At 38.2% G+C, this 17,478-nt stretch overlaps 1 protein-coding gene across 10 annotated transcripts in view; it reads right to left on the reverse strand.

Moving 5' to 3' along the window:
• Positions 1 to 17,478, reverse strand: part of ACSS3 (acyl-CoA synthetase short chain family member 3) — a 61,938-nt gene that overhangs the window by 33,756 nt on the left and 10,704 nt on the right. For 8 of the 10 annotated variants that reach the window (XR_006104200.1, XR_006104198.1, XR_006104199.1 and 5 more), the window contains 7 exons: positions 14,689 to 14,877; positions 11,025 to 11,159; positions 10,567 to 10,707; positions 8,147 to 8,227; positions 7,967 to 8,062; positions 4,839 to 4,990; positions 2,147 to 2,250 (listed from right to left, as the gene is read on the reverse strand). Coding sequence is in view for 5 of the 10 variants with exons in the window: in XM_042469742.1 (XP_042325676.1) it covers positions 2,147 to 2,250; positions 4,839 to 4,990; positions 7,967 to 8,062; positions 8,147 to 8,227; positions 10,567 to 10,707; positions 11,025 to 11,159; positions 14,689 to 14,877 (898 nt within the window). In the remaining 5 variants the exon portion in view is untranslated. Of the gene's footprint in view, positions 1 to 2,146; positions 2,251 to 4,838; positions 4,991 to 7,966; positions 8,063 to 8,146; positions 8,228 to 10,566; positions 10,708 to 11,024; positions 11,160 to 14,688; positions 14,878 to 17,478 lie in introns of those variants that run through there. The other 2 variants (XM_042469743.1, XM_042469747.1) reach the window with 2 other exon arrangements.

A 17,478-nucleotide genomic window follows, 5' to 3' on the forward strand; every position in this document is an offset into this window, starting at 1 on the left:
AAATCTGTTCATGTATCAAACAGGCTAAGCAAATCTATACACTTACAAGAAAAATGGGGGAAAAACAACCCTTGGTATTTCAAGCCCACTTCCATCCCTAATTCCCATGCTTAACTGTGGAAAACTTTCAAAGAAAGGCAAGGTGTGAGAACCTCCTATCAAATGAATAATTTCCTTTTTTAATACATTTGAAAAGGCATTTATATTTGTTTTCAAATGTGTATTTCGCCTTTCTGCTTCAAGCAACTTCCTTTCTTAGCACAGAAAGCTACAGCACCACCATAAACTTCCATAGGATGAAAGGAAGAGGCTGTCAGCCACTGCTGTTTTTCAGATTGTGTTGGAGGGTGGGGGGATCAACATCTAGAATCCTGCAGTTAATAGCAATGGCAGAAACTTCATTTATATACCACTTCATACCACCTAAACAGTCTCTAAATGGTTTCCAACTGTAAACTAATTGCCCCCAAAAAGCTGGGTACTCATTTTAGTGACCTCAGAAGGATGCAAGCCTGAGTCAAGTTAAGATGGCTAGCCTAAAAAGAAATTAGCTTTTTCAAACTCCCATTATAAGCCAAACATACTAGAACCACCGAACTTCTTTATGCAGATCTTGTTATGGGGGAAAGAAGTACCTTGTGAATTACTCCTAACAGGACCTTCCACCCCAGCTAATATGGATCCAGCTCTGCATAACACAGTAAGAACATTTTAAAAATGCCCATGATCATCAAATGTATTTCCCAGCTTTATCAGATTCAAAATAATCTATTTGTTTTCTCTACTGGCATACGCATACTTATAACTGATGCACAATGGAAAATAAACACAAATTGATGTTACATAAACAGCAATTGCGTCTTTTAATGCTATCCCTTTACAATGTAATCGTTTCCAGAAACCTTCTTTGTACTAATACTATAAAGATGGAAGAGACTGATTAAATTGTTACTATTTTAGTTTGCTTAAAATACATATATACATCAAGGATTAGTGTTTTATAATCTGCTTCTTGCTCTTTCTCCAGCAAAAGCTCCATCATGGCTGCCTTAAATCTTGCAAAGGATTATTCTTTTTATAAAAGAGATTCATGGAGCTTAACTCTGAGTTCTCCATTCTCAAATCATCAGTAAAACCATCTACTTTACTCTAATGAGGACTCTAGCCTCCCAAAGGGGGGGGGGGAATGTTGCTAGGCAACACAAATGACATCAGCAACTTGTAACATTTTCATAGAAATATATAAAACTAGCAGTTGTCACAGCTTCTCTCACTTATGCAAATGACATTTTAAAAGCACCCTCCATCTGATTCTTCATCTTAAAGAAACTTTGAGATCAGAATCATGTCTGAACATTCCCTTCTCTTCAATCAGTGTGATTGCACAGAGGACACAGTAACGGGGACAGAAGCAGAAGACAGATACTGAGCTTAAACTGGAGAAACACCAGATTATTAACTCAAATGAAGCATCAGCAGAATGGGAGATAGAATGGATACAGGAAACCTGATCTCGCAATTATGAAGCATGAAAGCCAATGAGCAGGATGAGATCTTCAGACCGATATGTCTGAACCAGTAAAGTTCTACATATCAGGAATATATATATATACATACTGCTTTTGAATAACTAACTCAGGTACCACAACACTGATAGCTCCGTAAGGTTTTAATCAGTGCCAAAAAAATATTTAAAACTCAGAAATCTGACAATGCAGTCATTGTGTTGTTGATTTTTTTCTATCAGTGTTCCTGCCTCCCTTCCATTTATCAGTTCTTTGCAGAAGAAAGCAAAGCACATACATACAAAGTGAGAACATAAGAAACTGCATTAAGGCAGACCAAACTGATCAACCCAGCTAGTATCACCTCCACTCATTGGGAGCAGATCTTCAGCATTTCAAATGAGGGTCTTTCCTAGCCCTACTTGAAGACCCCATGGATCAAATCTGTGATCATTTGCCTGCAAAACATGTTCAACTACTGGGCTATGGCCTCTCTCTGAAGCTAATTAGACAAATACATGTTTGATGTAATGCTTGTAAGATTGAAGAATGGCCAATACTGTGTACAGTAAACTGAAGCACAAACTTCAAGTCCAATAGAATGTGCAACTGAATTTTGTTGTTAATTGTAGAGAACTCACCAGTTTGCCACCAATGATCCAAAACCGGTACCTTGAAGATATCTTTGCACCACTGCAATGTATCCACATCACAGCGTTCACCAGCTACAAACAATGTTCGGAACCTACATTCAAATAAGATTATTTTCAGCATGACTTCCCAATAAAAGAAGAGAAACACATAGTCAGGGAGGACATTGCTATATGCTTGTTCATAAACCTCTGAATAGTAAAATCCTCCCACAAACACAGAAATGAAATCCCTCCCCTGTTTTTGTCCACTGCTGAAGAAAAAGCACTCCTTCATTTATGAAGATATATGACAGACAGCTGTGGGATGTGTTAAAGACTAACAACTGCACTGTAGCATAATGCATTATGCATTACAGCATAGGCTTTTGTGGACTTTGGCCTACTTCTTCCTAGTCTACAAGGGACAGGTTTATAAAGGGACACCTGCAGTGACCAACTTTATACTCTAGACAGTGAGAGTAGGTACAGGTCTATGTCTAATACCTTCTGCCAACTACATAATAAAACTGTTCAGTCGAGTGGGTTCCTTCCCTCCCTCTAAAAAGACCTTTAACATTCATTTAAGAGAGAAAGGGCTGCAGGTGCAGCAGCTATAAAAAGAAGGCACTAGAGAAAAAAAGCTACTCAGAGACTGTTTTCACTCACTATAATTGTGGAACTCTAGAAAAAGGGCAACCATTAGCATATTGTAACAACAGGATTCCAGCCAAATCTTCTTAGTTCAGTTTTTCACTACAAGGACAGCAGAGCTTAGAAAAGTTAGTTTCTTGGACTGCAACTACCAGAATCTACTAGCTAGTACATCAAGTGTCTGTATTTGTAGTTCAAAACATATCCTATAAACTCTAGAAGAAAGACAGAAGAAGACTAGACAGAGGCTTCCCTAAAGAATCATCATAGTAGATTTCTGGGATGTTATGTAATGTGAATAAAACCACCTACGTATAAACAAAACAAGTGTACAAAACTGTCAGAGGGCAGTTGCAAATCATAAAAAGAGTTAATGGGCAATCTGAACATATTTGGAGTAACTCTGTCAAATAAAATGGCTTAATAAAAGAGATGAGAGTAGGAGTTAGCTCTGCAGTTAACAGCCACAATAATTCTAAATGAAGTATTTAGAGGCACTTCCATAAAATAAGATTTGTCTTGCAGAATAATGCATGTTAGGTTTAATGTGATTAATAGTGTATTCATATAGTGTTGTTTCAGCTGTTGTGGTTTTTCGGCATACTAAACCTAGATTATTTCAAATGGAATAAAACCACAGTACTCTTGCTCATTTACATTACCTCCACAAATCAATCTCTTTCTTCACTGCTAAAGTACACATCTATTAAGCAGGGCTACTTTGTTTGCCCTATGAAAGCTACATAAAACCACACTTTCCTTTCCACTTCAACAAGTGGAGATACAGTAACATCCTTAATATAAAGTAAATAACAGTTCAATCAGAAATGCAAACAAAGTACAGTACTTACTTCTATGATTTCTTCAAGAGAAAGATGGTAATTTTGTTTGGTTATGTGTCATCCTAAGCACCACACTAAATGAATTCCAGAATGTAGTCTGATAACTAAAATATTCTAAATCTCATGGCACCTTACCTGATAACCAAACTTCTGATATTGATAATGCAGGCCAAAATCCAACAAACAGACAGATAAAGCAAAAGTCTCCATCAGGGAACTTAAGCTGTTGTCTGAAGGGAAGAGGCCATTCACTTTCTCCCACTTCTCCCCAAGAGCAAAATCACATCAGGGGTTCAAAGACGGAAGGCAATCCTCATGGCTACCTTTGTACAACCATGAAAGAAGAACTAACTTCCACCCTGAACATAAGACTGTTCTTTCCTTCCTGAAAGTGACTGATGACGAGGATGGAGCTACACTTGCAAACACTTCTGTAGTGATTCTGAAGTTAGCAGAAAGGGCAGGGTGGTACAATATATGTTCTTCCACAATATCTCCCCACTCATGGACAGGCAGAAATAATGGGAGGAGGGGCACCAACAGGATTCTTAATCTCCCATTTCATCAAATGCATGCTACTGCCTAAAGATATGTATTCCAGTATAATCCTATACACCCCTAATTAAAAACAAGCATTGCTGAGTTCAATGGGATTTACTTTCCAAAAAATGTATACATAAGATTTTAACTTTAGCCTTTTGAAGTGGCACAAGGTTCTTTCTTAGTTTTGGTAGTAACACAATGACATTCCCAGAATTTATCATTAAGCATTTCCTAACTGGAAACAATAATAGGTTTTAAGAGATAACACTTTGTTAGGTTCAATGACTAGTCCAATGTGCACAACTATTACAATTCGGCCATCAACACCACACCTCAGGCTCATTCACTCCCAGCCCCTCTCATCTGTCCCCTGATTACATCAAAACAGTTTGCCATGATATCCTAATTGAAGACATATCTTGCTCAGTTCATACACCATGACAAATCATGTTTTGCTCAAACCTGTCAGGAACAGAAGGAATTAGAACAGGAGGCAGTAAGTGTGCAAGCACAAGGCATGGCCTTAGTGCAAAAGGCATGTACATCACACATGTAACCTATTTGTTATAATGTCTATGTAACTGGCTGAACCCAAGAGATTACATACATTTCAGGCTTATTTTTAATAGTAAATAAAACAAGCTTCTGGTATAACCTGAGCTCACCTTGTCAGAATGTACCGTTTCCCCAACGTAGCCTCGGGGTCCTGTTGACGGATTGCTCTAATTGCAGTTGGTGCAGTAAAGAAGGCAGTCACTCCATGCTCTGCCAGCACACGAAAAAAAGCACCTGCATCTGGAGTCCCTACAGGTTTCCCCTATGAAGAGGTTGGTTTTAAAACTGAAATTGGGTAAAAAGTATTCCATAATTCTTTCATCGCTCAAATCCTGAATGCAACAGTATTCTCCGCTTAATCAGCAGATTGCTCAAACAACCAGTAAAACATCTTTGTAGAAATAAGGAAATTATTTGCTACACCATTACTGCCTCATTTCTCTCTCATGGCATACTTGGAAAACACGATACAGAATAAATTTAAAATGTTAAATTTTTTATGCCTCAATATTGCTTTACACTTACATACACATGTGTGCACACACACAATATGCTGCATTTATATCCAGGTCCCCCCCCAGAGCAATGTGTAATGTGCATAGTGTGTCTATTCCTCCACTAATTAATCATCATTTAATTAAAACCAATACCTAAGCATAGGTCTTCACAGTCTCATTTCATGACTATTGAAAAAATGAGAAAATAGAACTATTCTCAGTTAGCTTATCCTGCATAAGGTATAAGAGCTGGGTGCACAGTTATTTTGGTTTGTGAAAAGGACAACTAATTATCATCTGGCTATCTGTGCCATTCTTCAAAAACAGGGCAACTTAACAAAGAATTAATACAAGCTCAAATCTGACCCACTGGCTTTTGCTGTCATACTAGAACAGTTCCTTACACCAAGCTACAACTTGCTATACCTTTACTCCATGAGACAGAGACTCAACAGCAATTCCAATCTAATTCACCTTCTCACCTGTAATTACTTTTTCATAGGATTTTATGGAATTGATGTTGTTGCTGTTCACCTCCAAGCTGCTTGATACTTATGACAACCCTAAGGTGAACCTATCACAGGGGTTTCTGAGGCTGAGAGTATGCATGACCTGCCCAAGGCCACCAAGTGGATTTCCATGGCTGTGTGGGATTCAAACCCTGGTCTCCAAACTCATAGTCCAAAACTCAAATCACTATATCACACTGGATTCTCCAAAGTTTAAGAGGGGGGAAATCAGAGAAAAACTCTTTTCTGGCAGTGAAACATGAAAAAATGCAGTGAAACATGAAAAATTAACTCTAGCAGACAAGTTGCCCCATCTTTCACAAACATTTAAGCAGTGGGGACCAACTTGTAATTTGCTGACATTTCTAATCCAACCATACCATTAACTGGCTTGTTTATATGATGAAAAAGCAAGATAAAAATTGTTTAAATTAGAGGTGGGCAACATGTGGCCTTCTAAATATTTCTATGGTTTAACTTCCATCATGTTTCACCACTGACTATACTGCATAGAGCTGACATGAATGAAGAATCCAACAATAGCTTGAGGGTCACAGCTTGCTCATCTTTGTATTAAGAAATTTTAAAAATGGAAACAAGGGTCAGACATTACAGCTTGATCCTGGTTTGTTTCCCCTAGATGAAGTTCAAACAAATCACAGGTCCCCAATTTTGATAAAATGCAATGAAAATTTGAGGTCTGTTAAAAATCAGAAGTAAAAGTTCCAGTCTGATTTTCTGACACGCAAAAGAGCAAGAGAGGGGAAGAAGAAGCATATAATCAAGGACTTGCTGCAGGTTAATCACATAGAGGGAACAAAGATTTTACCTCAGATCTAAATCAAATAAATAGAATGCTACTAAGTGGATTCCAGTTGGCTCCTCCAACTGATGGAGGTGTCATGACCATTTAACAACCAACTGTTGTTCCCACATAACTATGTCCTGAAATTACGTAGCCAAAACCTAAAACCTAGGGCCAATCCCTTGTGATGTCTGCGGGGTAGACTATGGTGGTGTCACTTATACATCAATCACAATTAGAGGATGTAATTCAAATTTGGGAGTTTGGGAAATTTCAGTTTGGGAGTGCTCCTGGACTCGTCTCTACAGTTGACATCTCAGGTGGAGGTGATAGCCAGGAGTGCATGGTATCAGCTTCGGCTGATACGCCAACTGTGTCCTTACCTGGCTCAGGGGGACCTTGAAACAGTAGTACATGGACTGGTAACTTCTCGTTTAGATTTCTGTAATGCGTTCTACATGGGGCTACCTTTGTACCAAGTTCGGAAGCTCCAACTGATTCAGAATGCTGCAGCCAGACTGATCACCAAGACACTGAGATCAGAACACATTACACCATTGCTGAAATTTCTACATTGCCTGCCGGGTAGCTTCCGGGCGCAATACAAAGTGTTGGTTATTACCTATAAAGCCCTACATGGCCTGGGCCCGAGTTACTTAAAGGAACGCCTTTCCCTACATAATCTGCACCGCACTCTCAGGACATCTGGCACAAAAATATTAGAACAACCCAAAACCCGGTTGAAAACCACCTCTTGTAAAATGTTTTCTGCGATGGCCCCTAGACTTTGCAACAACTTACCAGAAGAGATCCGTCTTACACCTTCTTTAGAAGCCTTCAAGAGGGCATTGAAGACGGATCTCTTCCGGTGGGCCTATCCAATGGATCTCCTCTAATCCGATTCTGAACATCTGAATATGATGACTCCATTCTTACAACTGTGAACAACACTATAACAACTCTTCCCCTTTTTATTTTATTTTTTATTTTGATTGATGTATTTTGTATTATCTATGAATTTTATGATGTTTCTACTGTTGTAATCCCGCTTCGATCTGAAGGGAGAAGCGGGAAATATAAATAAATTATTATTATTATTATTATTATTATTATTATTATTATTATTATTAAATATATATTCTTTCTCTTTCATTGTCTCTCATTCTCTCTTTCACGCACTCACTCATACACACACAAACACACTGACACACACAAAAATTATCTTAAAATTCCTCCCCCTTGTCCTAAAGTCTGAAGGAGAGAAGCCAAGTTCTTACAACTACATGTGAGACTTCCAAAGAAAAGTAATACTAAAACCTTGATAAAGAGAATAAGAGCAGGGCACGTATTTTGTGGTAGTTTTGACAACTTCTTCATCTCTCAAACGTACTTACAGTTAAGGAAAAAACATTAAATTTAGCAGTTACCTCATACAAAACTGTTGTATTCCCATGCAGAAGAGGTCCATAACATATATAAGAATGGCCAACTACCCACCCTAAATCAGATGCTGCCCACCAGACCTAAAACAGAAACAAAAACAAGTATAGAAAAGATATAAACACTGTTTTTTCATAATTATGAACTAGAATATAAATGGAAATTACCTCTTTAGGCTGAAGGCCATATATAGCTGACATGGTCCAGTTTAGCATAACTGCATAGCCACCTGTTGGTCTAACAACACCCTAAGTGAGAAGCAATTTAAAATTAAGATTATTGACAAATAAAGATGTACTGAAATTATCTCCCATAAGGAAAATTAACATTTCCATAATTTCACTTGCAGAAGCAATTAGCATCTTTTCCACTAGGAGCCTTTAAGCATTCCAGATGTGGCTTCATTTTTGCAGCTTCTCTCTGCGGCGAAGAGATGTAGGAACCTTTATTTTCAAGTAAAAAGTCTTACTTTTCAGAATGTGGTTGATACTCCAGATAATGTGCTAAAAGTCACTTGGATGCATGCAAACAATGCATGTTACTTCCTCAATTATCTCCAGAATCTTTGCAGAAGACATCTCAAAATGCTCTAACTAAAGGGGGGATCAGCAACTTTAAAAGGTTGGAAAGGACAGTGGCCTCCTATGGGACACGATACGCCCTGTCTTCAAATCTCCTGAACTGTACTTTACTTTTAGAATACACACACATACACACACACACACACACACACAAAAGTCAGTGGTGAATCTGCCACCATCTTGAGGGAGAGAGAGGCAGGCCTGCCTGGAAGAAGAAAAGCCCTCCCTTCAGCCACCATCTTGAGGGAGAGAGATTGTATTGTATTGTATTGCATTGCATTTTTGTACTGTACACCGCTATGATCATTGCGGAATAGCGGTCTATAAATAAAATGTATTATTATTATTATTATTATTATTATTATTATTATTATTATTATTATTTATAAAGTCTCCTCAGGTCGCTTTAGACACTGAAGTGGCCTTTGTTCAAACAATAAACCAGGCTAAATTTCTGTTCCCTAATCTTCCTAACCAACTGACCAGGAGCACCTGTAACTTCTCTGGATTAAGTTTCAACTTATTTCCCTTCAGCCAGTCCATTACTAAATGACATTGGTTTAGAACTCAATTTCCTTTGATTGAGTTGGAAAGAAGAGACAGAGCTTGGTATCATCAGCATATCGATGACACCAAATCCCCAAACCCTGAACAACCTCTCCCAGCGGTTTCATATACATGTTAAATAGCATGGAGGACAAAACAGAATCCTGTGGGACCAGACAGGCCAATGGCCAAGCATCACCTTTGGGGTTTGCTCTTCCAGGAAGGAACAAAGTGTATTGAGAACAGCATCTTCCAAATTCCATTCCAGAGAGGTGACCCAGAAGGATACTATGGTCATTTGAATTGAATGCCACTGAGAGGTCCAGAAGAACCAAGAGACCTTGTCCAATTCCATGGTGACCAAAGTTGTTTCTGTCCCATAATCAGGCCTGAAGCCATCTCATTCAGGAACCATCACATGCTCCAGTACCTTGCCCAGAAATGGAGTACTGGATACTAGCCAGTAATTATTTAATAGAGTGGAATCTAGGGAGGCCTTTTTTAACATGGCCCTTATAGCTGCATCCTTTAGGCATGTGGGAACCATGGCTTGTTAGACAGACATTACACATTCCCATCATCCACCCAGCCATTCCCCCCATAGCTTCTTTGATAAGCTAGGAAGGGCAAAGATCTAGCACATGTGTGGTGTCTCACTTCTCCAAGGATCCTATTCATATCCTCAGAGGTTGAGTTGAAAACTACCATTAACATTGCACAAGCAAGAATCTGTAAGAGGTTGATATTAACTATAGATCCGAGTCAAATGGATCTGAGTGATTTTATCTGGAAAGTGGTTAGCAAATTGTTCACAGAGGGCTAATGTGTGATCTAGGTTCTGCTATTGTGGGCCGAAGTGTAAACATTCCATAATGACTCAAAATAACTTCAATGGATAGTTCTTTGCAGATATAGTCATGGTAGAGAAAATACTTTCCTGTCATTCTTGCTCATTCTTGCCTACCCTATCCAACACATATGCTTCATTTTTGCTTCATTTTTATTTATGAGATTCTCTCTACTGTTTGTTATTTCTTCACACAGTTTGTTTCACTGTGCTCATCCATGTACCATTACTACAAAACCGCCAAGTTATTTGATGTTTTCCAAAGCCCAAAAGTTGTGCAGTGTCATCTAGGGGAATGCATGAAATCTGAAGATCAGAGACACAATAGATCAGGCTAGACTCCTTAGTGTACATATCATACAACAAACAACTTAAGGCTGGGAACAATTCCATGCCGAGGAGGGAATCCAAATCAAATATCCATATACAAAGTATTACAAGCATTAAAAGTAATGTCAGGCAATGAAATACAGTTAAAGCCAGCTTCAATAATACTCAATCTTGTATGAGCACTAAGCAGGGAAAACATTTTCTGCCTTTTAATTGAATACTCCCTCATGTGGAATAGAAAATAATTTGGTTACAGACACTTATGCTGAAATGTACCATCTACCTTGGGTGTGCCAGTTGTTCCTGATGTATAAAGAATATAAAGAGGATGGTCTGAAAGCACAGGGATGCAGTCACATGGCTTTGCTTTTGCTATTTCTTCATGCCAATCCAGATCACGTCCTGGTTTCAGAGAGGCAGCCTCCTAAACAACAAAAGAGAAGAAGAAAAAAACCTGCAACCATTTAAATTTCACTTAACAAAACAAAGCTTTTTAGGAAGCAAGTCTTGCTGGCAGAGACATCAAATACATCTATTCTCTCAATCACAGGAACTTCTCCAACTATATTGAAACATACAGAATTATACACTTTAAATTACCAAAGGAGCAGGAGGTCACCACAAAGATCATGACATGTCATTTAAGTTGCACAAAATGAAATACTCCATTTAAAATATTCAGAGAAAATATAAATCAAAAGAAAAATAAGTTCAAGTATGCATGCAGAATTATTTGCCTACCATGTTAGGGCGGCTGTAAATCAGAACTCTTTCAGGCTGGTGCTTTATCATCTCCAGGGCTTTTTCTAAAAGTGGTATATATTCAACTTTTCTTCCAGGTTCTATTCCAAACGTTGATGTTACAATCAGTTTGGGCTAAAATAAATTTAGTATATAAAAATTCAGATACTACTTCTGAAACATACAATATTGACTAGACTTTTGATTACTGGTTACTTTTGAGATTGGGATCCAAAACGAAAAACTCTGCCTCTCGTTCACATACATCCGCATATCTGAATCAGCTCCCAACCTTATTAGTGAAAATCACAATTCAGTGCTAGTCGTACCAGCTTTCCCCCATATATTATACCCCAATGTACAACAAGAATGATTCCCCATCTGCCCATTCCACTGTAGAATATCCATACACAAAATATATCTTTTCTCTCACTGCAAGTACATTTTTCTTGGTAGAGAAGTGTTCTTTTACGTGATTATAGAGTGAAAAAATGAAAATTGAGCACTCCTTTTGAACTAAAGAGGCACTGAAAGACTGCAATAAAATACTAATAACACCTGTTTAAAGCAGGGCTGGGAAATGTGTGACTTTCAGATGTTGCTCGACTAAAATTTCTATGATTTGTCACCACTGGCTCAGCTGGATAAGATTGATGGGAACTTCAGTCCAGTAACTTCTGGAGGGACACATTCCCTATTATTGATTTAAACGCAGTATCAACTTTTAGTATTTTAGTACTGAAATCAGCTAAGAATATATTCCTTTTATTTTTAAAATGAGCTTACATTTTCCAAGTTGTAACTATAAGTAGAAACTTAATTAATATAAACCACAGTTTTTAAAGGAGCCTTATTAAATATGAAATCTTCTAATGCAGAAATGGAGACTGTAGTTCTGTGAAACTGAAATATATTCCAGATTCTAAAAGCATGTGCTTTGTCCATAAAAACACACTGGCAAATTATCTTAATGGTTCATTCCAAAGATCAATCAATTTGAAGAAAGAGAGCTAGTATGGTTAATTTGAAAAGGATATAGGAAAACAAATCTGCTGATGATAATTCACGAAGATTAAATGGTCCCAGCTACTCAAATTTTATTGTCAAAACTGCATTGCCTGGGAGGGCGGAGCCACAATAAGACATGAGCCATATGTGGAGGAAAGGCCACAACTTTATTCACGCAAAACCAGCAGCCAAAAGGTAGGGTTGGCCAAAAGCATGAGGTTTGGATCATCGTACAACCCGCTGTTGTAAGATACTGGCCAGTCATATATCAGCAAGATATCGGGATGAGCTAGGGGCTGATGGAACGCCCTCTCATATCCATGCAACCTAGTGATTGCATTCAAATTAAATCCCCTAGTCACCGGGAAGCGGTGTCACGTTATGGCCCCCGCAATGGCCACAACGCATGTCCTCATCGCTCCCGTGTCCCATAGGGACTCCCGATACAGTGCTATGCAACCATATAGACCATGACCACCAGATCCAGACCCTCTGCTGCCGCCCCAAAGTTGTGACAAACACCAACACCCTGGCGGAGGGCGGGTGGGAGAGCCAAGCAGCAAATGGCACCGTGCACTGGGCAACTGGGCCTAAATAGGCCATGCCCAGGGGGTTGCTGGGAAGGGAGTCGCCCCGCCCCCAGAGCAGCCGAACCAATCGGTCGCCCTGGAGGACCAAGGCAACCATAGAGAGGGACTATCCGCCCCCTAGAGCGGCCTTTCAGAGGCGGAAGTACCTCCCTTTCCCTCCCCAGCAACCAATCGCCAGCAAGCACGCCCCAGCAAAGCATGCTGGGGCACTCCACCAATCCTGCGTCGCCGCTCCGGCGGCAACACGGCCTGCCCGCTCAGTTGGGTGGCCGTCTTTTACTGCCATCATATGGAAAAATGTCAAGCACTTTTTAAACACTAAAACGTATTTAACCACTGAAGGGATGACTTTTCTAAGAGATATAAAGCTAGAGACAATACTATTTAGTGTATGGCAACTTGTCATATGATGTAAACCTATTATAGTAATGTTTTTTTAACCACTGCTTACCTAACCAGGCAAAAATAATAATAACCAATGGAAGGTTTATACAGTATTCCCCAAGCTATTTAAAATTCAACATACAGTGCAAATTATACATTGCATATATTTTCTAGGGCAGAGCATGAAAATAATTATTTTTCTGGGATAAGAGTGGCTGTATACTGTATACACAATTATATCTGTGTTGTAATGTAAAATATTTTGGGGAGAGATGGTCTTGAATGTGCAGTTAAGCCCCATTAGCTCTACAAAAGTCCTGTTAGTGGTAGAAATGAACACTGCTAGAACTGGTTCTTGACTCTGAGGTAATGTATTCCTCACTGGGAGTAGAAAGAAGAACTATATTTTGGAATTTCCTTGTAGGTTTGGTTACATGGACTGTCATGATAAGTGCCCAGACATCAAGATTTACCACTGTTCATAACAGGGAACACTGTTCAGTCACTTCTATGTTAATATTTTGATAGCTGAATATTATGGACTGGATCAAAAAAAAAAACCTTTCTGCAAATAGAAGGATACTTCCATCTCCAGGAAGCTTTTGATCCAGCAGAGCGTAGCCAGTGGCTGAACAGAAGGTGATATTTGCCACTTTCCCTTTCTTCCATCAGTATTCACAGTCCTCTGAATTTACCAAGCCCCTTTCATTAATATTCCAAGTTCTCTGGAAAACTGGGCACTGCACTGGCACACTGTGAGGTGTGGCACTTGGTGGCCACAGATGAGAGGGAATGAACCAAAATCACCTCTCTCTACCATCCTTTATTGGTGGCTTTCTGAGAGGTCCACTGAGGTAGGCTACTGCTGGCAGATTAAAATTCCCAATCCAAACCATATGTAAAGAATAAACAGAGAAAAATAACAAATTATTAGTCCCTATATTGTTCATCTACTGTGGTATCCAAAGGCAATCTAATAAAAGACAGGATAAACAGTTGTGTTTAATTATGTCTTTCATTAGAAGAATGAACAAACAGAATAATAAAGGGAAGTTAGTTAATAAAAACATTAGATACTGAACCAACCTTTGAAATTTACTACCACCTACAACTAGACAAAAATATGCAACATATCTAATGACAGAAAAATACAACATAAATCAGCTTAGTGCAGAGGCTTCATAAATGAATTGCACACATTGTAAAGGAGCACTAAGAATCAAATTTAAAATTCTTGTGTGCAAATTCCCATTACAGATTGAGGAGAGAGGTGCTTACCACATATCAAGAGCTAGCAAAAATATCTGATGAGAGCACACTCTCTTCTAATAAGTCTAATAAAGCTACTAAATCATTAAAACAATATTAGCCTGAATGCCCACAAACTTATGTTAGATTACATCTTCGTTGCAGAAATAATCCAGTTTCACACCACTTTAACTGCCATGGCTCAATGTTATGGAATTCTGGGAACTGTAGTTTGTTGTGGCACCAAACCACACCAACAGAGAATGCCAAATGTCTCATAAAACTATAATTCCCTCTGGATATACCCTTAATCACTTTAAAAAATTCCATTCACAAGCTTCCTTCAGTAACCAACATAGGATAGAATGGCTAATTACAAGCTTTCATTGTAAGATCTCCCTTAATTTCATCCCAAAACTGGACAAAAATATTACCTTGGCATGATCAATGCGACTAGAAAGCTCTTTTGAAGCAAATCCACCAAAAATGAGACTGTGTATAGCTCCTATTCTCGCACATGCCAGCATAGTGTACATCGTCTGTGGAATCATTGGCATATAGATGACCACACAGTCCCCCTTCTTTACGCCATGGCTCATCATGACACCAGCTAGCTTGGAGACCTGAGTAGGCAAAGGTAAAAGTTATGCACAATAATACAAACTATTATTACACCTTTTTTTAAAAAAAAAGTTTCAGATTGCTAACTACAAAAGGCACCTTATTAAAAATGAGCTTCAGAATAAGTACTGTAGTATTTCATAATTAAAAGGAGAAAATATAGCATAAATATGCATCTAGTAATTAGTGCAATATGCAGACTCAATGTTTTAAAACTAGACTAAGGGCTAGTCTACACATAAATGTATCATGTAAATTGGTGCGCATTTTCACACATGTGCATTAATGGTTAATTATCTTCGCTTTCCTACACAAATTTGCATCTGCCAAAAGTATGCAGCCATAATGGTTAATTATCTTCGCTTTCCTACACAAATTTGCATCTGCCAAAAGTATGCAGCCATCCGAATGCAAGCAAAGCAGACTGGCAGCCACATGTAATAATATGCATTTCTGCAGATTTCAATGGATATTCCAGCAAAACCCACAAAGTTTAAGGAGGGGTTTTTTGTGGGGGGGGGGGGGGGGAAAAAAATTTTGCAAAACAAATGGGGGGGGAAAAATTTTTATTTAACTGGAATGAGGAGTATTTTAAACATGTAGACTAACCCTTAAATTATGCTAACAGAACTTACATTAGTCATGACTACCCTGGATCCTATCGACATCTGGGTCTACTCAATGGGTTTACTCTGCACTTGACTAAATCTGGACACAGACAGTTATGTATTGGTTTAAGTCATCTAAATGATACAATAACCAAACAAAAATTGAGGCAACTTGTCAACAGACATTCAAATTAAGGAATCTGAGACAAACAGAATGTTAACGGTTGTAACTTCATTCTGTGAAAAGAAACAGTGAAAGGTCAGTTTTAATCAAAATACTATGACTAAAGGTGGGTGGTTTATTTTTTTCAAACAGTGGAATAAAGTTGATGAGTTATTATACCATTTTACTTTAAAATGTGCAGTATAACATTTGATTATCATATATGGCAGCCTGTAGTTTTCAGCAAGTAAGAGAAATGTGTATAAAATAACCACAGATATATAAGTGCTCATACGACAAGGCCTGCTTCTCATAAAATTATATTATAAAATATGAGATTATATCAAATCCAGGTAGCAAAAGATGACTTTGCCAACTACTTGACTTCAGGATTTTCTCCTCATTTCATATTAATTCTAGTCAAAGAACTCTAAAGTATAATAACATTTCTCAAATAAAGCATACATACAACATCTACAATATGGAAACACTTCACTCAATCAAGTATAAAGCTATATAAAGTTCTAAAAAGATACACTTTAAATGTCAACTATATAGTTTTAGAATTGCCCTGAGGTTCATGTTCTAGAAAAAGTAAGCTTTATGATGTTGAAGATAAAAACATCAGAAAAAATGGCCTTTGTTTGAAGAAAAAAACATGTATGAGAGGAAGAAACTACAGTGGTACCTCGGGATACGAAATACCCAGGTTACGAATTTTTTCGGGATACGAAAAAAATCCCATAGGGAATTATTGTTTCGGGTTACGAAAGTTTTTTTCGGGTTACGAAAAAACTCCGGCGCTATTTTAAATGGAGCTGCGGCAGAGCCGCGGCTTTTTCCCCATTAGCGCCTATGGCATTTCGGCTTACGAAGGCTTTTCGGGTTACGAAAGCGGCCGCGGAACGAATTATTTTTGTAACCCGAGGCACCACTGTATTGTAGATTTTCCTTTAGGGAAGATTCATATTGCCTGTTCAAGATTCAAAATGAAATGTGATTTTTTACTAAGAAATTCATGTTGCAACCTAGGGTGATGTTAATTTTACCTATAATTTGAATGAGAATGTGTAGCATTTATAATCCTTAAAATTTGTTTTTAAATCCATGCAAAGTAGACCAAGACCAGCAATTTTCAGCACACAAAAAGCATACATTTGCCAATCAATACAAAATTGCATGAAAATGATTAGAATGTCTGTGTAAATGTTAATATCAAATTATGTCAAAATCAGTTCATATATGTAAATTCTAGAGCAAAACAGAAGCAAATGCCGAGGGGTTTTTTGTGTTTTTCGGGCTATGTGGCCATGTTCTAGAAGAGTTTATTCCTGATGTTTCGCCATCAGAGTATCATCAGAGAAATCTACAAATGCCAACTGCTTGTTCAGGAGGTACCCAAAACAGTTAACAAATTATGTCCAAAATCTTCATTTGGTCCCATTATATATCATATCATGTTTGTCGATATCCCCATACCCTATGCAGAAGATTCACATTGCCTATATAAGATTCAAATTGAAATGTGACATCAGGTTGTGGATATGTGGATAGAGTGCCACGACTTATGTTATGAAGCCAGGAACGTACATGAAAGATGGACATTACACAGCTCTTCCAGCAATACTGACACTTTAAATATATGGAGACAGATCAGGGACTAAAGCAAACTATTAGTTCCAACAGTTAGAGAATCAGTGGCATTTATATAATGACCTAACATTTATATGACTGATTCAATGGTACTCCTCTGGTTGGTTCTAACAAGCAGATTTTGGCCAATGTCTAAGAATGCAACTTCAAAAACACCTAGAATGTGGCTACAAAGTAGA

The sequence above is a fragment of the Sceloporus undulatus genome, chromosome 5 (genome assembly GCF_019175285.1).
Source record: "Sceloporus undulatus isolate JIND9_A2432 ecotype Alabama chromosome 5, SceUnd_v1.1, whole genome shotgun sequence".
NCBI classification, from domain to species: Eukaryota; Metazoa; Chordata; class Lepidosauria; order Squamata; family Phrynosomatidae; genus Sceloporus; species Sceloporus undulatus.